This window comes from Mauremys mutica, chromosome 1 (genome assembly GCF_020497125.1).
Source record: "Mauremys mutica isolate MM-2020 ecotype Southern chromosome 1, ASM2049712v1, whole genome shotgun sequence".
Classification (NCBI taxonomy): Eukaryota; Metazoa; Chordata; order Testudines; family Geoemydidae; genus Mauremys; species Mauremys mutica.
In genome coordinates, this window is record NC_059072.1 from 156,135,801 (window position 1) to 156,157,939 (window position 22,139).

The 22,139-nt window shown below is 42.4% G+C and overlaps 1 protein-coding gene across 11 annotated transcripts in view; it reads right to left on the reverse strand.

The window, feature by feature from the left end:
- STXBP5L (syntaxin binding protein 5L) overlaps nucleotides 1–22,139 on the reverse strand; it is a 421,232-nt gene that overhangs the window by 111,121 nt on the left and 287,972 nt on the right. For all 11 annotated transcript variants that reach the window (XM_045001069.1, XM_045001067.1, XM_045001064.1 and 8 more), the window contains exons 14-16: nucleotides 17,193–17,233; nucleotides 7,954–8,171; nucleotides 3,657–3,829 (exon numbers count right to left, since the gene is read on the reverse strand). In XM_045001069.1, coding sequence (XP_044857004.1) covers nucleotides 3,657–3,829; nucleotides 7,954–8,171; nucleotides 17,193–17,233 — 432 coding nt within the window. The remainder of the gene's footprint in view (nucleotides 1–3,656; nucleotides 3,830–7,953; nucleotides 8,172–17,192; nucleotides 17,234–22,139) is intronic.

Sequence of the window (22,139 nt, forward strand, 5' to 3'; positions counted from 1 at the left end):
ATTTCTGAACAGACATTTCTCTACAGAGAGGAACTAAACTTAGAAAAGTAATTGAAGACAGTTTCAGAGGCATTTCACCGATTACAGGCTGATGGCACTACTGTACAGTCTCATTTGAAACCTGTCTTGCTCTAATTTACAACAAAGAATTGGAACCACACAAAGTCAAAAGTGACAAATGATTCTGAGAAGCTATTATTGAGCCAGTGTGACTGACCCCTAATATGTTGAGCCCAGAACAGAGTGGAATCCCAACAGGTTGATCCAGGAGCAGATTGGAATCCCTAACAGGTGGAGCCCAAACATGCTGGAACGCATAGATGATTGGTGCCTCCCCATACTGGGGGGGCACAAGCTAAAGGGCAGGACACATGACCGCTCCATGTTTCTCCTTTGGCTGGCGACCCGCTCAGCCTGGGGCCTCAGCATTCTCTGCGCTCCACATTACCTGCGGGGAGAGAAGGGAGTGGGATGGAGCCGCTTCTGCCTAGGAAAGCCTGTCTAGGAGGCAGCAGTGGCCCGCTCCCTGCCCGGGCTCAGCTACTGGGGACACGGGCCAAGCATGCGGAGGGGCAAGGGGTGCTCCAGTTTGCACGGTCCCTGTCCCCGGCTGCAGGGCCTGGGTATGGGGCTGCCCGCTACCGCCTCATCTGCCAGGGACAGGAGCCGAGTGAGCTGGAGCCCCCTCTCTCCCCAGCATGTTTCCAGGATGTTGACAAAGACAACTGGATGTTGAAGAGTCACTGGAAGTCTGGAAACAGAGTCTTCTTATTATTACAGCTACTTTTTGATGACAGTGATGACATTGGTCTCTCAAATAAGCAAAGACTCCACCGAGGCAGTTCTGGAAATGTTATTGTATTCTAACAGCCTTCACAGGAACCTCAATAGTCAATATTCTCATCACTTCTCTGATTTTTTCAAATACATAATTTTTTTCCATTCACATTTTGAAATAAGAGCCTGATGTTTCTAGTATCAAAAAATCTTTTCAAATATACATTACATTCATGGAAATGATCCATAGTGACAGAGAAGTTCAAATCATGGAAAACAAACAAACAAACAAACAAACAAAACACCTCAGAATAAAGTCCTAGCCCCACTGAAGTTAATGGCAAAACTCTCTGACTTCTATGGGGCCAGGGTATCACTCTGGTTGGTTTTTTTTTTTCCTTTTTCCATTGTGTCTCCCACTGAGATCAGTGAGAGTAAGCACATTCTTAAAGTTCATCTGCTTTGTTGAATAAGGATGGACTGATGAATTGGGTGCCAGAGTGAATACAGCCACATACGTATAAACAACATATCTTTTCTTATGCTAATTAGATGATGCTTCTATGTTCTAAAACATTACTTTCAGGAGCCCAAAAGACAGAGCTGTCAGTCACTGTTTATTTAAACTGAGTTTGAAACAAAATGAGACATATTTAATAATATTTAAAGTAATTATGAATGCACTAAAATAAAAATAAACATTGATCTCTGCAATGCACTATAATTACTGTTAAACTACAATTTATAAAACATTGTAAGGAATGCTTTATCGTGAAATCATTCAAAACCAGAACTCATTAGGGTTTAGTCAGAACATGTTAATCTACTCCAGTCAGTTGTGATGTATATAACAGACAACACATTTTTCATTTCTTAAAACCCATAATACTTCTTTACACACAGTTAATAGAATAATAGAAATGTGGGGCTGGAAGGGGCTTGAGAGGTCGTCTAGTCCAGCCCCCTGGGCTGAGACAGAATCAAGTATACCTAGACCATCCCTGAGAGATGTTTGTCTAACTTGTTTTTAAAAACCTCTGATAGAAATTCCACAACTTCCCTTGAAAGCCTATTCCAATGCTTAACTATTCTTATAAACAGAAAGTTTTTCCTAATATCTAATCAAAATCTTCCTTTCTACAGATTAAGCCCATACTTTTTGTCCTACCTTCCATGGTCATGGAGAACAATTGATCGCCATCCTTTTGATAACAATCCTTAACATATTTGAAGTCTGTTACCAGGTCCACCACCACTCTTCTTTTCTCAAGGCTAAACACACTGAGCTTTTTTAACCTTTCCTCATAAATCAGGTTTTCTAAACCTTTTATCATTTTTGTTGCTTTCCTGTGAACTCTTTCTAATTAGTTCACATCTTTCCTAAAGTGTGGCACACAGAACTTCACACACTACTCCAGCTGAAGCTTCACCAGTGCAGAGTAGAGTGGGACTATTACTTCTGGGATATATACGACACTCCTATTAATACACCCCAGAATTATATTAGCTTTTTTTGCAACTACATTACATTGTTGGCTCATATTCAATTTGTGATCCACTATAACTTCCAGATCCTTCTCAGCTGTACTACCATCTAGTCATTTTGTAGCTGTGCATTTGATTTTTCCTTCCCAAGTGTAGTACTTTGCACTTTTCTTGAATTTCATCTTGTTGATTTCTGACTAATTCTGCAATTTGTCAAAGTCCTTTTGGATTCTAATCCTGTCCTCCAAAGTGCTTGCAACCTCTCTCAGCTTGGTGTCATCTGAAGATTTTATAAGCCTACTTTACACTCCATTATCCAAGTCATTAATGAAAATATTGAATAGTACCAGACGCAGGACAGACCCCTGCAGGCCCTCACTAGATATGTCCTCCCAATTTGACAGCAAATCATCAATAACTACTCTTTGAGTATGTCAAGTATCAGAGGGGTAGCCGTGTTAGTCTGGTTCTGTAGAAGCAGCAAAGAATCCTGTGGCACCTTATAGACTAACAGATGTTTTTGCAGCATGAGCTTTCGTGGGTGAATACCCACTTCTTCGGGCATCCGAAGAAGTGGGTATTCACCCACGAAAGCTCATGCTGCAAAAACATCTGTTAGTCTATAAGGTGCCACAGGATTCTTTGCTGCTTCTTTGAGTATGGTTTTTCAACCACTTGTACATCCACCTAATACTAACTTCATCTAGACCACATTCCCCTAGTTCGCTCCCCCCATATTAAGCCAGTAACTGTACATCTATCTCATGTCATTACCTTTATGCTTTTTATTATTGTTTTATAAATACACAGTTTTTTTCTATAAATACATACAAGTTTTTCCTCAAAGGAAGATCATAGCTCCATACCAGAGGGAGTGCACACACTGGTAGTTTTGGACATGACTGTTTTATGGAGATCACTTTGTCAACACAAAAGACAATACTGTCCCCTGTAAACTAAGGGCTGATGCATGCCGAGATGCTTGTTTGTTTTCAGTTCAAAGTTTTTGACTTTTTTTTCCCTCTCATATCAGTTTACAAGTCCAGATCTAATTTATAGGCCTCTCTCAACATAAAGTCTTCTTTGGCATAATTGCTTATCAAGTGTCTTCCTAATCTTTATTTCAGATTATTTTCCCCCGATGTATTAAATTGTCTTTGTCTCATTTAATATTTTATATTAAATATTTCTATTTCTAATCATTTTAAACCCCTTTATATTATTTATCTCACTGCTGTTTGCCACAGATTCCAGTTTAGTATCATCTACGAATTATATTAACATGTTGTTTATCCTCCTTTTCCAATTCATTAATAAGTTGTTAAATATGATTTATTTGAATGAGTAGAATGCATTTTGGAAGGGTAAGTCTTTAAATAAGTGCATTACTTTACCTAAGACATGGGATACTGTCCTTCATCATTCCTTCACATGCCACAGTGTTGGTACTGCCTGAAAGACTCTTTAAGGAAGGAAGTTGGGATGAGGCATCAGGAAACGGAGGAATTATTTCTGGTTCAGGAGTAATGATATCTTCTACGTCATACTGAAGTCGCACCTCTAATGACTGAAGTAAATAAAAATCTAAGTTACAATTTATTAAAATGAGCTACTTAGACTTCATTACTTTTAAATAGATAACACTAATTCTGTTTCTAACAATAAAAGCACATTTATCATTGCTTTTTGCTATTAGAGATGGTTACTCATTAACATCTCAATACCAGCATCTGAAAACAATCCATCTGTCCCCAAGCTGGTAGAGAAATACCCAGTTGTATGCTTCCACCAATGACTGTGACTCGGGCCTTTTCTAGCTGGTGAAAGAGACTGAGGGCACCTGGAGCCCCTACAAACAGAGATTGCCAACACTTCCTATGAAGAGGGAAATCTAGCACATAGCACAGAACTGACATGCTGATGGCACTGATGGGTGATCTTCCCTTGTCCACAGACAAGAGTCAGGCAATCACAATGAAATAACATAAGGTTCTTGCTCTTTGGAAAACCACATCTCTGGCACATGAGCTCAGAAGCTTCTAGCAAGCATTGTCCATTGGATTGCTCCATCCTTCTAGGTTCCCAGGATGTGAAAGAGGATGTGGGCATAATCATCCCGCATTTCTTCTCCCTAATTCAGGAAACCTTAACCCAAGACTTCATGGGCAAGGGCAAGATTGGCAGGAAGTGTGAATCCATATGGGCAACCATTGTGGAGAACCACAGTTAACAAGGGAAGTTCTTGATTTTTCTCCTTTGTGAACTGTCCAAATGAATCCTTATTCTGGAGAGATTAAGAAGCAGCAATGACCATCCAAGAGGTGGATCTGAGAAATACTAACTAAATAGTGACTGCAAGACTTCTCTGCTGAATTGGACATCAGTTCTATATGGAAGTGGAAGATCCAGAGGTTGCAGAATGGTGTATGTCTTGCCAATTTGTTTTTGGGTATCTTGCAAAGGCATCCCCTGCTGGGGGTTTACTGGAGATTCCCATCACCTCATTCAATTACCTTTCTCTGTATTTCCAAAAAAAGGCACGCTGTTCCCTGCAGATCTCCTCAAAAGTTTGGTCAAGGAGCCATATCAGGAAAGGACTGATGCTATTAGTAGAGTGCACAATTTTACAGGCCCCTTTCCTCGGAAGCTTGCTGAGGAGCCCCTTAGAAGTGATTTTGGATCCCGTGTCAGCTGGACATCCTCTGTGTACCCATAAGGGGAGGGTTAGCATGAGCAGAAAGGAATAGTTTCAGGTGACAAAATGGAAGAAAGCGCCTTATGATATGCCCACACCACCTGGAAACTTATTTTTTCTACAGAGAAACTACTGATCTGGAGTAAAGAGCTGTGTGTCTGAGCCAGACGAAGGTACAACTGATGAAGGAAGGCAGAGGAGAGGCTATGGTGGAGATGGTGGTGCCCAAAATTCAGCAGACCTGACTGCATGTGCCACCTGTATAAGAGACTGTGGTGAAACAGCCCTTCACAAAAGAATTATTCATGTAAACAGTTCTAAATTGGAGACAAAATTTGAGATATGGAATATTGAATGTGCACAGATTATTACACTCAGCAAAATGCCATTCATTCCTTGTGACAATTTAGCTGAAAAACAAAAAGGTGGGGAAATAAAGTAGGTAACAAGTGTGGCAGACATGGAGCTCCTACATAATTATCTAAGAATACTGAGATATAATCAGGGGCGGCTCCAGGCCCCAGCACGCCAAGCGCGTGCTTGGGGCGGCATGCCGCGGGGGGCGCTCTGCCGGTCGCCGGGAGGGCGGCAGGCGGCTCTGATGGACCTCCCACAGATGTGCCTGTGGAGGGTCCGCTGGTCCCGCGGCTTCGGTGGAGCATCCGCAGGCACGTCTGCGGGAGGTCCACTGGAGCCACGGGACCGGCTATCAGCAGAGCGCCCCCCGTGGCGTGCCGCCGTGCTTGGGGCGGCGAAATGGCTAGAGCCGCCCCTGGATATAATAACATTATGAATATTGTATGTGACATGATCAGTGAAATAATTTTATTGTGTATTGAGTGTTATGACTTTCCTGCAAGAATGTATTGATCTAGCTTAATAGGGTGCTATGGGAAAATCAAACATGAAAGTGACACAATAACTAGAAATAAGCAAACCTCCCAACAAACACAGGCAGGGGAGTGGGGCAGGTAATTACAGGACAATGGCACACTCCCAGGATCCAGAGCAAATTGGCACCGCAGTTTTGTCAGGATGGGAGCCTGGAGCTCCTGAACATTAAAAAACCCTCTCAGGGGAAGAAGGAGAATAAATTGTTAGGAGCAGTCCAGTGGACAGGTTGAAACAGAGGGAGACTCTGTGGAAGGAGTCTGAAGAAGCTGAACCTTCCCCAGATCCAGGGAATGGTAAGCCTTGGGGAGATGCAGGCATGCATAGAGGCTGGATTATTGTTTAAAGATTTGTTTACTCTATAATGCTGTGGTTCTAACTAAATAATATTTTGGTTTAGGAAGGCTGTTTGGTCACTCTATTAACCACTGGTCATTGCTATCAGAGGGAACAGAACTCCAGGTGCTGAGACTAAGTTAGATCTGCTGAGATAATCATGGGTAGAATCTGGAGACTGCAGGTCAAAGTCCAGTCTGAGAGTGGGAGAACTGAGGGCTTGGCTACACTTGCAAGTTAGAGAGCATTAAAGCAGCCCCCGGCGCCTTAACCCTGACGCATCCACACTGGCAAGGTATGTAGAGTGCCTAGACTCTGCAGCTGAAGCGCTCCTGGTAATCCACCTCCACGAGAAGCATAAAGCTTGCTGTGCCCCGGCTGAAACGCCCAGGTGTCAGTGTGAACGAGGTGTTGCATTACTGTGCTGTGATTGGCCTCTGGAAATGTCCCATAATCTCCTGAAGTCAAGTGGCCACTCTTCTCATTGTTTTGAAATCTGCAGGAATGCGAATATCCACTTTCAAAGCTCCGTTTCTGACAGCTGGCATGCTTATGTGTTCCGGGACAAAGCAAATCATTACTGTGGAATGCTGTGTGAGAGAGAGAGAGGCGGGGGGAGGGGGGCCTGCTGCTGTCTGAACTTACAAGACAGCATGCTGACACACTCTCTGCACCCCAAAACACACTGTCTCTCCCCCACATATACACAACACACTCCCTGTCACACTCCAACGCCCCACCATTTGAAAATCATGTTGCAGCCACTTGTACACTGGGATAGCTACCACAATGCACTGCTCTTTGTAGCATTGCAAGAGCTGCTAATGTGGCCATGCCAGTGCATTTCCAGCTGACGGTGTAAAAACGTGGCAGCATTTTCCTGCTGCAGTCTCCGAAGGCTGGTTTAACTCCCAACGCTCTACATCTGCAAGTGTAGCCATACCCTGAATGATTCACAGAGGTGAAAGCTTACAGCCTGAAACCTGAAGGAGATGCACTCGAAGGGACCAGGAAGGGTCAGAGGGGCAGTTAGCCCAATATTTGTGAAAATAATGTTGACTGTTTAGATATAAATCATCTGCCACTTCCTGTAGTGTCCACTTTTTTGCAGAAACAAAGTCAGCATTAGTTGATTAAAATATATCAAACCAGAAAAAAAATAACACTTTTACTTTGTCAAAGACTGGAAAATGTTAGATTCCTTTGTATTACAAGCACTAATAATAAAGCCTACAAACTCCTGAGTTAAAAGAGAGTGATATTATCATACAATGAAATAAATTAATGTTTAGTATCAAAGCAGCACAGATAACTTATCTTGTATATTAGTGTAAAATTATGTACTGAGAATATTTGCTCTGTTCTTGGGTGCCAAAACTGTACCTTGGATGATAAAAACACATATGGTACCGCACCAAGTATTTCTGGAGCAAGCAACTAACACACAGACCCATCCGGATGGCTTGGAAACAGCCTAAATCTTGACTTATTACTATATTTTATTCCTATTGTGAAAGGTTGGAATCCTGGCCCCACTAAAATCAATGTGAGTTTTGCAACTGGCATCAGTGGGCCTAAGATTTCACCCACAACGTTTAAACATGAATGCTTCTAAATTTATACTTAGGAAGCTTAACGGAAGTTTTATTCAGGTACATAACTAGGGATTGAGCAGCCTCACATGAAGCACTCAAATTTGAAAATGATGGCTTATATTATTTACTCTTTTCAATCAACAGCATATGTGAGTAAAATTCTCAATAACTTACCACTATTTCAGTATTCACTTCATGTTTGCTGAATCTGTAAACAATAACATATGCAGAGACTCCCGCCACACAGAATATTCGGCTTTCAGGACACCAGTACATCATCTGAATGGCAAAAGGATCTTCTTCTACAATCTCAGCTGTTGGTTTTCCTTCCCCTAGCTTCTGTTTTTCAAACACTTTTGAGGTTTTTAACTTGTACAACATCTGTAGAGTTACTGCAAAATATTACAACATATCTACAATTATTGTTTAACATTAAACAAACCTATACCTCACCTTTAGTTATAAGGTGTCTTAGCTGCTACTGTTTTTCAGTCATGACATAGTATAACATGATATGAAGGCTCAACTTAACAAAATAATAGAGAGTAATACTAAGCTTTGTTTCATATTTCCAGTAATGGATATTTGTATATGGGTCATTGTTAGGATTCTCTTTTCTGGACCAGAAGGGCAAAAGTCATGTGTTTCAGTCACACACCTAGATTTAGGCACTTACTCTACACTGATGTTGCAGTGCAATACTGGGGAGATGCTGCGCTGCATGCTGCATTGTTGGTGCTATCTTCCCTATGAGATATTAAACTAGTGTCTCTTTTGCCTGTCTGTAATTGTTGTCTCGCTAGAAATTAGAGATCCCATGGCACTTTCAGGGGAAAAAATAGGAGATAATTCTGGTGACCTGGCCAGCTCCAAGGCTGTGTGATAACACAATGATTGCTCTATCTTCAGAATCATTGCTGTTTGATTCATTATGTTGTAAAATACTTTGAATATCTTAGCTATGAAATAATAATTTAATATTTACAGCATTTTTATATGTTAGTGTTTTATATTTATAGCATTGTTATATGGATTGGTAATGTCCAGAAGCCCCAGTCAGGATTGTGCTGCTCATGGCTACATCCCAAAGACACTACAATCTAAAAGGTATGTTGATTCCTCAAGTATGAAGTGTATTTTATGCTTTGGGAAAAATTCTTTTAGGACACTGGTGCTTTTAATGCAGCATCCAAAAATAGGACTGCAACTTTAAGACACTGTCTATATTGTAGGTTGGGAATGAGGAGGGCTCAATTTACCATTGTTCTGCACCCTATGTAGTCATTTACACCAGATTAAGTGGGTGTAAAACATTGCCATTCTGATATGGTATTGTTTTACACTTATTTTGCATTCACTTGGCCCTGGTGTTAATGACTTGACACAAGGTTCAGGACAAATGGCAAATCAGGCCACTGCCTCTGTGAATCCTAGGAAACTCAGAACTGTTACTCATTTGCAGGTTATATCATCTGTTCCTCCAGTACCAGTACAGTTCTGCTGGCCTTTGATGAGCTGGAAAGAGGACATGGAGCCCACCTCAGACTTCTGGGGAGTCCAGTGCTGTCCTTAGACCGAGGCTCTTATAGTCTGTGCATACCAGGGATGCAAGAATCACAGTTGTACCTGGTCTCTGGTCAGGGGCACCACAGGAGCAAGGAGAGACTCCATGAGTCTTTCTTCCCCTTGTACACCTGTGCAGGACCAGATAACACCTATTCCTAAGCAAATGAGAAATAGTGAAATGGGTCATGAGCAAGGCTGAATTTTGAAAATTGCTTCAGTGGCTTAGCAATTCTGCACTCTCAACATACCTGTGGTTTGAGATATGAAAATATAGGATAACTAACCAGTGGCTAAAGGCAGAGTACTTTGCATCTTTAAAGATCCTGGGCTCACATAAATGTTTGTGATGACTCATCAAACAAAACCTTAAACTGTATTAAGATCATTTCAACTAAAACTTTGTAACCAGAAAACCTTAAACACAGGCACAGCAAGCAAAGCATGTATTTAAGAAGCAGGACTAAGAAGTGTTGTGCAAATAACACATTTTTCAATTTGGTGTCCGAACCAAAAAACTGAAAAAAAATTGTTTTGACTTGAATGAAATGTGTGGTTTGATCCTAAACAAAATGTTTGTTTCATTTTCAAGTTCTGTTTTTTTAAATCTTTTTTTAAATAAAATTAAAATTGAAGCAAAATTCAAAACAAAGAGCCATTTCAAACTGAAAAAATCAAAACATTTTGTTTTAAAAATGTCAAAACAAAACATTTAGACTTTTCTGGAATTATCCCTCCTCCCGCCCTTTTTTTTTTGACCAAAACAATTCAGTAAATTCTAAACAAATTTGCAAAATGTTTTGGTTAATCTGAATATGCATTTTTTGGCTAATAATAATAATAATCTGAAAAATTTTGCCCAGTTCTAGGATTAAGGGCCAGACCCCAGCTGAGCACTGGCATATTCCATTGGCTTTAGTGGAAGCTTGGGTGGTGAAGAGCGCCGAGGCCCAGGCCAAAAGCCTTTCACTTCTAAGACACAGTTTCAACTTATATTGCTATAGTACCTACAAGAAATAGCTTCTAGTCATTTAAGTTTATTCCCTGCTAAACGGATAACAACCCCCAATCCCAACACATAAACATATATGTTCCTGAAAAGAGCACAAACCTTTCCCCCAGTTACTGAAAGTGGTATCAGGTCCACCAATGGAAACAAAAGGACTACTGTGTTTCTACATAAATCCCCTAAAAGAGGCTGCATTACAGCACTGGCAGATTGGTTCACAAGTACAGTATATGCTAAGTATTTTGGGATCCCACAGGGCTAAATTGCATTGCTTTACACCAGCAATTATACCATACTTGCACAGAGAATGTACACACTTTGTGCTTAAGAAACAGTGAGCAGGCATAGCCATCAAATCTTACTCTTACTCCTTTTGATCCACGCACTTTGCCAAATTTGGGGTGTTGTCAGTTGTTCAAGTTAAAAGGAGAAATTGATTATGTAGTCAGCTATTTTCTTTTATGAAATCTTGTTTATTTACAAGGAATGAACAAAATCCTGTTTTTCCGAATGCAGGAGGAACCAAACAAAACAAGATGTTGATGGTTTTCTGTTGAACTCTCCACTGTCAGACTCATTCAAATATGATTTGAGTGCTCAATGTCCATCCTTTGTCTTCATCCAATTAGATGTGAACATGGTAACCAAGTTCTAGATCTGGCAGTTCTTTTATTCCTTTTATTGGATTTGGCTACTTTTAACATGTCTGGCCACTTTGGAGATAGATTCCTTTTCAAAGTCAGAACAGTACTTCTGAGGTGTCTTCCCAGCAGAGTAGTGTTGGACTATATCTAGTAGCTGCAGTTGGTGTTGATCAGTAACTCAGAAAAGCAAGGAATGGATCCTCCTCTGCTGTAGGATTTTCTTGGCAGTCTGCACAGCTCTCTCAGCCTCTCCATTTGCTTCTGGGTCATGTGGGCTGCTAGTAATATGATCAAAATCATATTTCATTCAGAACAACTTAAATTTTGCTGCTGTGAATTGTGGTCTGTTGTCTGTTACTAGTTGTTCTGGAATATTGAAATGAGCCAAAGTGCACTTCAGTTTCTTGATATCACTGCGGCACGTTATGTCTTTCAAGTTCATTATTTCTATATACCTGGAAAAATAGTCCACCATGACCAGATAATGATGTCCTCTGAATTCACATAAATCTGCAGCTAATCTCTTTCAAGGTTTCTCTGGTGTGGGAGTTTGTACACTGTATGGTTTGGCTTTTTCTCTTTCGTTGTTCTGTACTGGATCTCCTTTCAAAAGTCCAGTAGCATCAAATCCTTTATTGAGTTCTTCCCCCTTTATCAATAGGGCCATATAGCTGCTACATTGTGATCCAATGCACTGTGAATGCATAGCTTTTGTCTTAGTAAGCTGTTTCTGTGATGAACTGGCCCATGCAGTTCAGAATACTGTCACAACTGTGTCAGGCAATGTCATCTCTGGGAAGGGTTTAAGGTGATTGTAAGTCCCTTCTGAGATGACTGTGATGTCAGCTCCTGAAATAATTTTAAAGTCAAAAGTCTTGCCATGAATATTCAGCTTCACTCCACTCTCCAAGGAGGTTCAGTATTGTCACTAGTGATGGATCCCAGGAACAATGACTCTTGATTTTCTTAATGTGTGTCAACTCCCTGACTGCTTTGTTGTGGCAAACAGCTGCAAAGTACATTACACCTTGCACCTCTGGCTGAACATGCGCCTTCTCTTGGGATGTAACTTTTCCATACATTGTGCATGTACGCTGTCATTTGTCTGTCTTAGCCTAGGAGCTCTCTCCTTGCCTCAGGGGTTTTATGATAATGACTTTTAGCACTCAAGTGTCTGCTTACAACTTCTAAGTTAGTTTCAAGTTATTTAAGTTGCTCCCCTGCCTTTCATTCTGCTGTTTGACTAGTTCAGTCTGGTTTGCTATCTATATAGCTATGGCTAGGGTTAAATCTGTCTTCAATTGCAGCTGCTATGAAAGATTTTTATCTGTTAACTCAATAACCAGCCTGTCTCTGATATTTTTATGTTCTGTAGTACCAAAATCAGTTTCCAGCCAATGCATGAAGAGCTCTTATAAAACATGCAACTTTTTCCCTTGGTTCTTGAATTCTTTGGTGAAAACCTGTTCTTTCATAAACCACATTACTCTGAGGCAGTGGTTCTCAACTCATGGGCTGTGGACCACACGTGGTCCAATTAGCACACAGCTGCGGCCCAGATATGTGCTAAAGGGCGGCGGGGTCCAGGGCCTGGGCTGCCACATGGCAGGGTCCAGGTCAGGCTGCCGCCCGGCCCCACACAGCAAGGTCCAGGGTTGGGGTTGCCGCCTGGCTCCACACACGGGGGATCGGGGTCCCTGCCGCCCAGCTCCGCCACAAGAGCTCTGCTCCTGGCCCCATTCTGCGGAGGAATCTCTGGGCTGGGGTCACTGGGCATAGCAGTGTGTGTGGGGAGGGTTGGGGGGTGCTGTAGTTCTCAACCTGTGGCCCAGGTAACACACTATGGGCCACATATACGGCCCACAATTATTAATAGGTTGAGAACCACTGCTCTGAGGCATAAAGTCTGCATCAAACATAGCCAGAACCCCTTCATAGCCCTGTTTGCAATTGTCTTCAGTAAAGTCAAAGGATTTAAAGATATGCTCCGCCTGTTTCACCATAGCATAAGTTAAAGATATCTGAATATCTCCAGATTCCTGATGGAGCTTTGTAGCAATTTGAAATCTTGCAAAATATTGCTTCCAGTCTGTCCATTGTGAAGGTTTGTCAAAGCTAAAGTTCTCTGGGGCGTTGAAGAGTGCCTGTTGATGAAATCCTGCAATCTTTGTTGCTTCATTCCTTCTGTTTGCAACTTTTGTTGCTTTGTTTCTTCTGTTCATTCTCCTCCGGCACTAGTTTACTTCTGATACTATGTCATGTTGTTGTTGCTGGAGTCCCCATTGTAGTTGATGTATAACAGTCAGTTTGTTTCAGTGTCTTCTTGTGAAAATGTAAATAGATGAGGGATTCGCAGATGTCCACAACCTTCTTTCTTCTCCCATGCTTCTCTTTGGCTTTTTCTGCCATCATCCTGATCTATCGGTGGCAGCAGCAACTACTTCTACATGGGAGGTTGCAGGAGATGTACACACTAGATGTGTTCACTGTATGATCCTTTAGTGCTCTGCCAGGTCTGGCTAATGTTAGCTTAAGTAAGGTATGTTACACACAATGCCACCTAGTGGCTGAACAGTAAATACAGTTTAGCATTCCATTACAACTTTATATTCATCCTGTAATGCAAGGTGGTGATTATGCCCAAGCCATAACAAAGAGGTTTAACCCAACCCACAATGATATGACTTTCATTGAGGCAAAACCCCTAAGTGCCAAAGTCACTTTTAAAAATGGAACTTGGGCTTCTAAATCACTCAGATACTTTTGAAATTTGTACTTTATGTGCCTTAGTACCATTGAAAATCAATGGGAATGGATTTCTAACTCCCATTTGTGCCTTTGAAAATCTCCTCCTTTATAATTAAGTTTACATATGTATAATAAAATACATACACACACACGGTGTTACATACATCATATGGGGCAGACTGTGACCCAGACTAATACAGCAACGCAGGGAGCTCTTTTCCACTTTTCATGGCCATGTTAACATTCCCTGCAGTGTGGCCCAAGTGCAGAAGGGTGAGCAAGGGCTGTGCACATACTACTACTCTCTCCACTCTTGGCAGATGGGGTGGGGCACTTGGCTCTGCCCTCCTTCCAACGTGCTGGTCAGCAGAGCAGTAACAAGGGGGCAAGTAAACTACACTTTTTTTCAGAGAAAGAGCTGTGACTCTGAATCACAACTAATCACCAACTTTCTCCCAGAAGCAATGCAGCTAGGCACTGCAGCATACTCAGGGCTGGGCCTAAAGCAGGGGCGGGCAAACTTTTTGGCCCAAGGGCCACATTAGGGTTGCAAAACTGTATGGAGGGCCGGGTAGGGAAGGCTGTGCCTCCCCAAACAGCCTGGCCCCCACCCCTTATCTGCCCCCTCCCACATCCCGTCCCCGACTGCCCCCCTCAGAACCCCCGACCCAACCAATCCCCCTGCTCCTTGTCCCCTAACCACCCCCTCCCGGGACCCCCCGCCTCTAACTGCCCCCCCCCCGGGACCCTACCCCTTATCCAATCACGCTGCTGTCTGACCTCTGACTGCCCCGACCCTTATCCACACCCACACCCCCTGACAGGCATCCCGGGACTCCCATGATTATTCACCCTCCCGAACCTCTGCCCCATCCAACCACCTCTTGCTCCCCGTCCCCCAGAACCCCCTGCCCCTTATCCAACCCCCTGGCCCCAGCCCCCTTACCATGCCGCTCAGAGCAGCATGTCTGGCCGCGGCACCGCGCCACCCGGTCGGAGCCAGACACGCTGCCGCACTGCCCTGCAGGAGTGCACAGCCCCACCACCCAGAGCACTGCCTGCGCGGTGGCAAAGCTGTGGGGGAGGAGGGACAGCAGGGGAGGGACTGGGGGCTAGCCTCCCCCGCCGGGAGCTCAATGGCCCAGCAGGACGGTCCATGGGCTGATTGTGGCCCGTGGGCCATAGTTTGCCCACCTCTGGCCTAAAGGCTCATTTTATCACCACATGTGATATTTTACTGCACCCATTTTCACTGTATTACAACTTTCTGAAAACTCATCCTTTGGGGCTAAGTTCTTATATGCTTAGCTTCTTTGCCAACTTTTGTGGAAAGCTTGAAGAAAACCCCTCAGCCATTACTGAGTTAAAGGTAAGTGGGGAAAAAAATCTCTTTTCAAAAATCTTTTCTTAAAACTTCAGATTTTTTTTTGCTCAACAATGGCTGAAGAAATATACTGCAAACTGGACATGTTCCTGGTCCTACATGAGAAAGAGTCTTTTTGATACATTTTGAATAAATAAATGATATATTATTGAAAGATCATTTCTCAGCATGTTCGGTGGGCATCTGGTAAAATTCTAGAAATCTCACAAAGCCTCACATCCCAGTATTGCATTACTAGGGCAAGGAGAATCTCCCCTTTCCTCCTGTCCAGCCTGTCACATGCAGAGGTTGCTGCTAGACAGGAGAAAAAGTCTTATCAGGCAGTAGTCTAAGGTCTAGTTTATAACAACTTAGTAAAATCACCCCAAAACATTAATACCATGTATAGGAAAAAACAAACAAACCAAAAGACTGATTGAAAACTGAAATATTTTGATTAATAAAAGTGCTACAAGTACCTCATGAGAATTTTAGTTCAGGCACCTTAGGCCGTCATTCTGGACAGACTACATTTCCCATGATGCACCATATCTAAAGACTATGATGCACTCTCCCTTCATCAAGAAGAAAGAAACTGATGCATCATGGGAAATGTAGTTAAGCCAGAAAGCTCACATCATAAAGGAGAATGGAAGCATAAGACATCCAAACTACAACTCCCATGAGGCACTGTGGCAACATTTTGAACTAAAATATTTCAGTATTAGGCCAAAATATGTAGGTTTTCAACAACAATTTTTTGTCAAAAAGTCAAAATTTTCTGTGAAACAGGCTCCTTATTTTCTGAGCCACTCTATGCACAACATGGGACTCTGCTGTTTTCTGAGGCTTTTGCCTGAAAGGGTGTGTGTTGATAGTGCAGTGGAAGAACTTTCCATAAAGCTCAGAGAAAAGACTGGTAGGGTATGTCTATGCAGTGGGAATGGGAGCGAGCCTCCTACCCCAGGTCAACATATAGCTGTGTAGAAAATGCTTTGAAGTTTTGGCTTGGGCTCTGAGGGTGGGCTTCAAAGGCCAAGCTCCAGCCTGAGCCGCAACTTCAAAGTGCTGTCTATACATTATGAGCCCCGCTAACCCAAGTCTGTCAACCTGGGCTTAGAGGCTCACTCCTGCTCAGGGCCGCCCAGAGGATTCAGGGGGCCTGGGACAGGGCCAGGTCTTCAGCAGCAATTCAGCGGTGGGTCCCTCTTGGAGCGAAGGACCTGCCGCCAAATTGCCACTGAAGAATGAAGCGGCGGCAGTAGAGCAGCCTAAGTGCTGCCGATCGCGGCTTTTTTTTTTCCTCGCCACTTGCAGTGCTTGTACTCACCGGGTGGCGCTCCAAGGCTTCGGCAGCACTTCAGCGGCGGGTCCTTCACTCGCTCCGAGTCTTCTGCTGCACTGAAGGACCCGCCGCGGCTTGCGGGGCCCCTGCAGGGCCTGGGGCAAATTGCCCCACTTGCCCCCGCCCCCCCCCCCCCCAGGCGGCCCTGCTCCTGCTCGCTGCACAATGCTCTGCAAACATACCTGTGCAGATTTGGTTCTTATCTTGCCCAAAGCAGTCCACCTACTCATAAAAATTATTCACTGTACATTCACTTTAACACTAAATAGATTATATAGAGCCTGATATCAGATGTCAAGAATCTTGAATTATACGTGCAATAGGATGAAGCTTACAGGTTTAGCTTTAAAAAAAAATCCGGTTACAAGTAGGAATATAAACTGTACTCACAAAAAGACAGAAATTAGAGTTGAAACAGACCCATTAGATCCAGCCTAGTCCTAAGTCCCCGATCCACTGCAGAATTATCTCCTACTGCATATTTTAGAGTGCTTTGTCCACTTTAGTATTCGATGTCCAAGTTCTGACCTTTCCACCACTCCCTCTGGGAGACTATTCTACAGTCTAATATCTTACTGCCACATTTTTTTCTTCCTGATATTCAGCCAAATGATTATTTTCTTAATTTCATCCCATTATTCTTACTTGCCTATGGATACTATCTTAAATAACTCCCCCGCTCTCAATATTGTTATACTACAATTTGTTAATACTATGAGAAAGGGAAGTTTAAAAACTTACTGGCAGAGGCATCCCAAAACTTTATCGATCCGTCTGCATGACTTAAAAAAAATTAAACGTTGGTTAAAACAAGATATAGCTACATATAATTTCACCTCTCAGTTACTGAAAATACAAACAGCATAAAATACAATACAAAATACAGTACTCAGGTGACCTTTCCATCATTCTTACAATGTAGTCTAAACCTTGAAGTTAACTATTACATTGCAGTGATGCAATTTATATCTAAATTAGAAGGGCAATTAATCAAATGTAAATAGAATAAATCAGTTTAATTGATCTGTAGTATACACACATACCAAAGGAAGTACACATTGACCGTATGTTACTACAGTTATTGTTACCAAACAAATGACTGGTGTCTAGGATTTTGCATAATAATACTTTTAATCTTTTATAGGACAGAGCTCTCACACACACTTCAACAATAGTCCCTTTTAAATAGAAAAGATCACATGGATAAAAGACTTTTTAAAAAAGCATTGTTAAGAGAAATTTCCAGACTTTTAATACATGACACATATATCACAGAAAAGACTCTCTGAAGTGGCCCGTAAATTAGTTTTTATTTAAAACTGTGCCATGAGAGTACTCTTCTTTTTGGAAATCACTGTTTATTTTGAGATCTATTTTATATAACACCAGTAAGGGCCAGATTCTGCCGCACTAGGTCACAGTAAAGCATTTGATATGATACCACACAAGAAAATATTAGTTAAATGGAAGTGGGGAGTTGCACAAGAATTGTAAGGTGGATAAGAAACTGGCTAAATGGGAGAAGGCAACAAGTTGTGCTAAAAGGTGAACTATCAGACTGGAGGGAGGTTACTAATGGAGTTCCTCAAGGATCAATCCTGGGACCGATTGTATTCAATATTTTTATAAATCACCTTGGCATAAAAGGTAGGCATGGGCTAATGAAATGTGCTGACGATACAAAGTTGGGAGGCATCGTCAGTACAGAGGAGGATTGGAACATTATACAGGAAGATCTGGATCACTTTGAAGATAGAAGTGATAGAAATGGGACACAATTCAATAGTACAAAGTTCAAGGTCATGCACATAGGGACTAATAATAAGAATTTCTGCTACAAGTTGGGGGGCTCATCAGTTGAAGCAACAGAGAAGGAGAGAGAACTGGGTGTGAGGGTAATTCACAGGATTACTATGAGCCACAAATGTGATATGGCTGTGAAAAACACAAATACGATCCCAGGATGCATCAGGCGAGGCATTTCCAATAGAGACAGAGAAGTATTAATGCCACTATATAAGGTTCTGGTAAAACTTCCTTTGGAATACTTTGCACAGTTCTGGTCACCCGCGTTCAAGAAAGATTAATTCAAACCGGAAGAGGTGCAGAGAAGAGCTGTTAGGGTTAAGGGAGGATCATAGTAATGGAATCAGGTTAATGGAGGGCTTATCTTATAAGAGGAGGCTGGAAGAGCTTGGCTTGTTTAGCTTAGCAAAAAGAAGGCTGAGAGAGGATAGGAATGCTCTCTATAAATATCTCAGAGAGCTAAACATGTAGGAGGGTAAAGAACTATTTAAGCTAAAGGACAATGTTGGCATAAAAAAGATATGGGTATAAACTGGCCATGAACAAATCAGACTGAAATTTAGAAGAAGGTTTCTAAGCATCAGAGGAGTGAGGTTATGAAATAGTCTCCCAATAGAAGTTGTGGGGACAAACAAATTAATTAGTTTTAAGAGAGAGCCTGACAAATTTACGAGTTCAATTATATGACGGGGTTCAGGGCCGGCTCCAGGTACCAGCTTATCAAGCAGGTGCTTGGGGTGGCCACTCCGGAGCGGGGTGGCACTTTCAAGTATTCGGCGGAGGGTCCTTCACTCCCGCTCGGAGCGAAGGACCTCCCACTGAATTGCCGCAGATCGCGATCACGGCTTTTTTTTTTTTGGCTGCTTGGGGCGGCAAAACCCCTGGAGCCGGCCCTGACGGGGTTGCTTGTGATGGTGGAGGGCAGGGTTCAACAGCCCAGGGCTAACTTCCAGTTTATATCTTATGTTCCTAAAACTCATGCTTCAGGGCTTCAGCTGGCCACCTGCAGGTGTCAGGAAGGGATTTCCTCCACTCCCACAATATAGTCCTCTGAAGCATCAGAGATAGCCATGGCTGGAAATGGGACGGGATAGGCCAGTGTTCTGAGGTGGCACTGAGCAATCTCTCTCTCAGGTGCTTGGCTGACCAGTGCTTGCTCACATGCTCAGGGTCTAAGTGAACACCATATGTGGGTTGGGAATGAATTTTCCCCCAGGTCAGATTGGCAGTTATCCTTTAGCGTTTTCACTAGGGCTGTCAAATGATTACAGAATTAATTGTGATTAATCGCAAGATTAAAAAATTAATTGCAATTAATCATAGTTTTAATTGCACTGTTAAGCAATAACAGAATACCAATTTAAATCTATTATAAATATTTTGGATGTTTTTCTACATTTTCAAATATATTAATTTCAATTACAACACAGGATACAAAGGGCACAGTGCTCACTTTATATTATTATTTTTGATTATAAGTATTTGCACTGTAAAAAAAGATAAAAGAAAGTGCAATCTACAAGTCAAAGCATGAAGGGGAATATGCATGTTTAGCATATCTGGCATGTAAATACTTTGTAACACTGGCTACAACAGCGCCATGCAAACACCTGTTCTCACTTTCAGGTGACATTGTAAATAAGAAGCGGGCACCATTATCTCCCTAAATGTAAACAAAGCTGTTTGTCTTAGCGATTGGCTGAACAAGAGTTAGGACTGAGTGGACTTGTAGGCACTAAAGTTTTACGTTGTTTTATTTTTAAGTGCAGTTATGTGACAAACAAAAATCTACTAGGGCCGTCAAGCAATTAAAAAAAATTCATCATGATTCCTGTTAAACAATAATAGAATACTATTTATTTAAATATTTTTGGATGTTTTCTGCATTTTCAAATATATTGATTTCAATTTCAACGCAGAAAACAAAGTGCACAGTGCTCATGTTATATTTGTTTTTATTATAAATATTTGCACTGTAAAAATAAAATAAATAGTATTTTTCAATTCACCTAATACAAGTACTGTTGTGCAATCTCTTTATCATGAGAGGTGAACTTACAAATGTAGAATTATGCATTCAAAAATAAAACAATGTAAAACTTCAGAGCCTACAAGTCCACTCAGTCCAATTTCTTGTTCAGCCAATCACTCAGATAAACAAGTTTGTTTACATTTGCAGGAGATAATGCTGCCCGCTTCTTGTTCACGTCACCTGAAAGTGAGAACAGGCATTTGCATGGCATTGTTGTAGCCGGTGTTGCAAGATATGTACGTGCCAGATGTGCTAAAGATTCATATGTCCCTTCCTGCTTCTACCACCATTCCAGAGGGCATGTGTCCATGCTAATAGGTTCTGCTTGATAATGAAACAACGCAGAGAGGACCGACGCATGTTCATTTTCATCATCTGAGTCAGATGCCACCAACAGAAGGTTGATTTTCTTTTTTTGGTGGTTCGGGTTCTGTAGTTTCTGCATCAGAGAGTTGCTCTTTTAAGACTTCTGAAAGCATGCTCCGAACCTCGTCCCTCTCAGATTTTGGAAGGCACTTCAAATTGTTAAACCTTGGGTTGAGTGCTGTAGCTATCTTTAGAAATCTCACATTGGTACCTTCTTGGCATTTTGTGAAATTGGCAGCAAGAATGTTCTTAAAACGAACATGTGCTGGGTCATAATATTAAATATATGGCAGAATGCAGGTAAGACACAGAGCAGGAGACATACAACTCTCCCCAAAGGAGTTCAGTCACCAATTTAATTGATACATTATTTTTAACGAGCATCATCAGCATAGAAGCATGTCCTCTGGAACAGTGGCTGAAGCATGAAGGGGCATACAAATGTTCAGCATATCTGGCATGTAAATACCTTGCAATGCCGGCTACAAAAGTGCCATGCGAACGCCTGTTCTCACTTTCAGGTGACACTGTAAATAAGAAGCAGGTAGCATTATCTCCCATACATGTAAACAAACTTGTTTGTCTTAGCGATTGGCTGAACAAGAAGTAGGACTGAGTGGACTATTACAGTGCAAATATCTGTAATAAAAATAATATAAATTGAGCACTGTACACTTTATATTCCATATTGTAATTGAAATCAATACATTTGAAAATGTAGAAAAACATTAAAAATATTTATAATAAATGTAAATTGGCATTCTCTTATTAAACAGTGTGATTAAAACTGTGATTAATCACGATTAATATTTTTAATCGAGTTAATATGTTTTGAGTTAATTGCTTGAGTTAACTGCAATTAATTGAGAGCCCTAGTTTTCACCTTCCTCTCCAGTGTGTGGGTGCGGGCCACTTGCCAGGATTATCGGGGTATAACTCGCTTAATCATTTCCCTGCCACTGTAGGGTTCTCAGGCACCAGTGCACCTTGGTTCCTCCTATTCTCTCCCTGTGGCACACCATAGTCTAGTCTCCTGTGGGCATGGGTGGCGGGTATCACAGGCCAGAGGAGGCTAAGCCTCCCCAAGCAGCCAGGCGTGGCCCCGCCCATACTGCACTCCGAGGCCACTTCCTACTTCCCGCTCTTCCCGTGGTCCAAGCCCAGGCTGCTCCTCTTCCCTCAAGTGGGTGGGGGCTGGGACTAGGGCAGGCTGGCTGGGGCAGCCAGGTGCTGGGGCTGCTCAGGGCTCCAGGGCTGAGGGTGCTGGGGCCGCCCTCCCAGCACTCTGGGGCCAGGGGCACTCGGGTGGGCTGGCAGCCACAGTGAGGGGCTCCGGGCTTTGGCGGGCAGAAGGGGTGGGCCTTCCTAAACAGGCGGTTCACGCATCACTGGAGTCAATCCAATTTCAGTTGTTGGGGCTAGTGTGAGGGTGGCTGGGTGGTGGTGGTAGCCTGTGATATACAAGAGGTCAGACTAGACCAGCA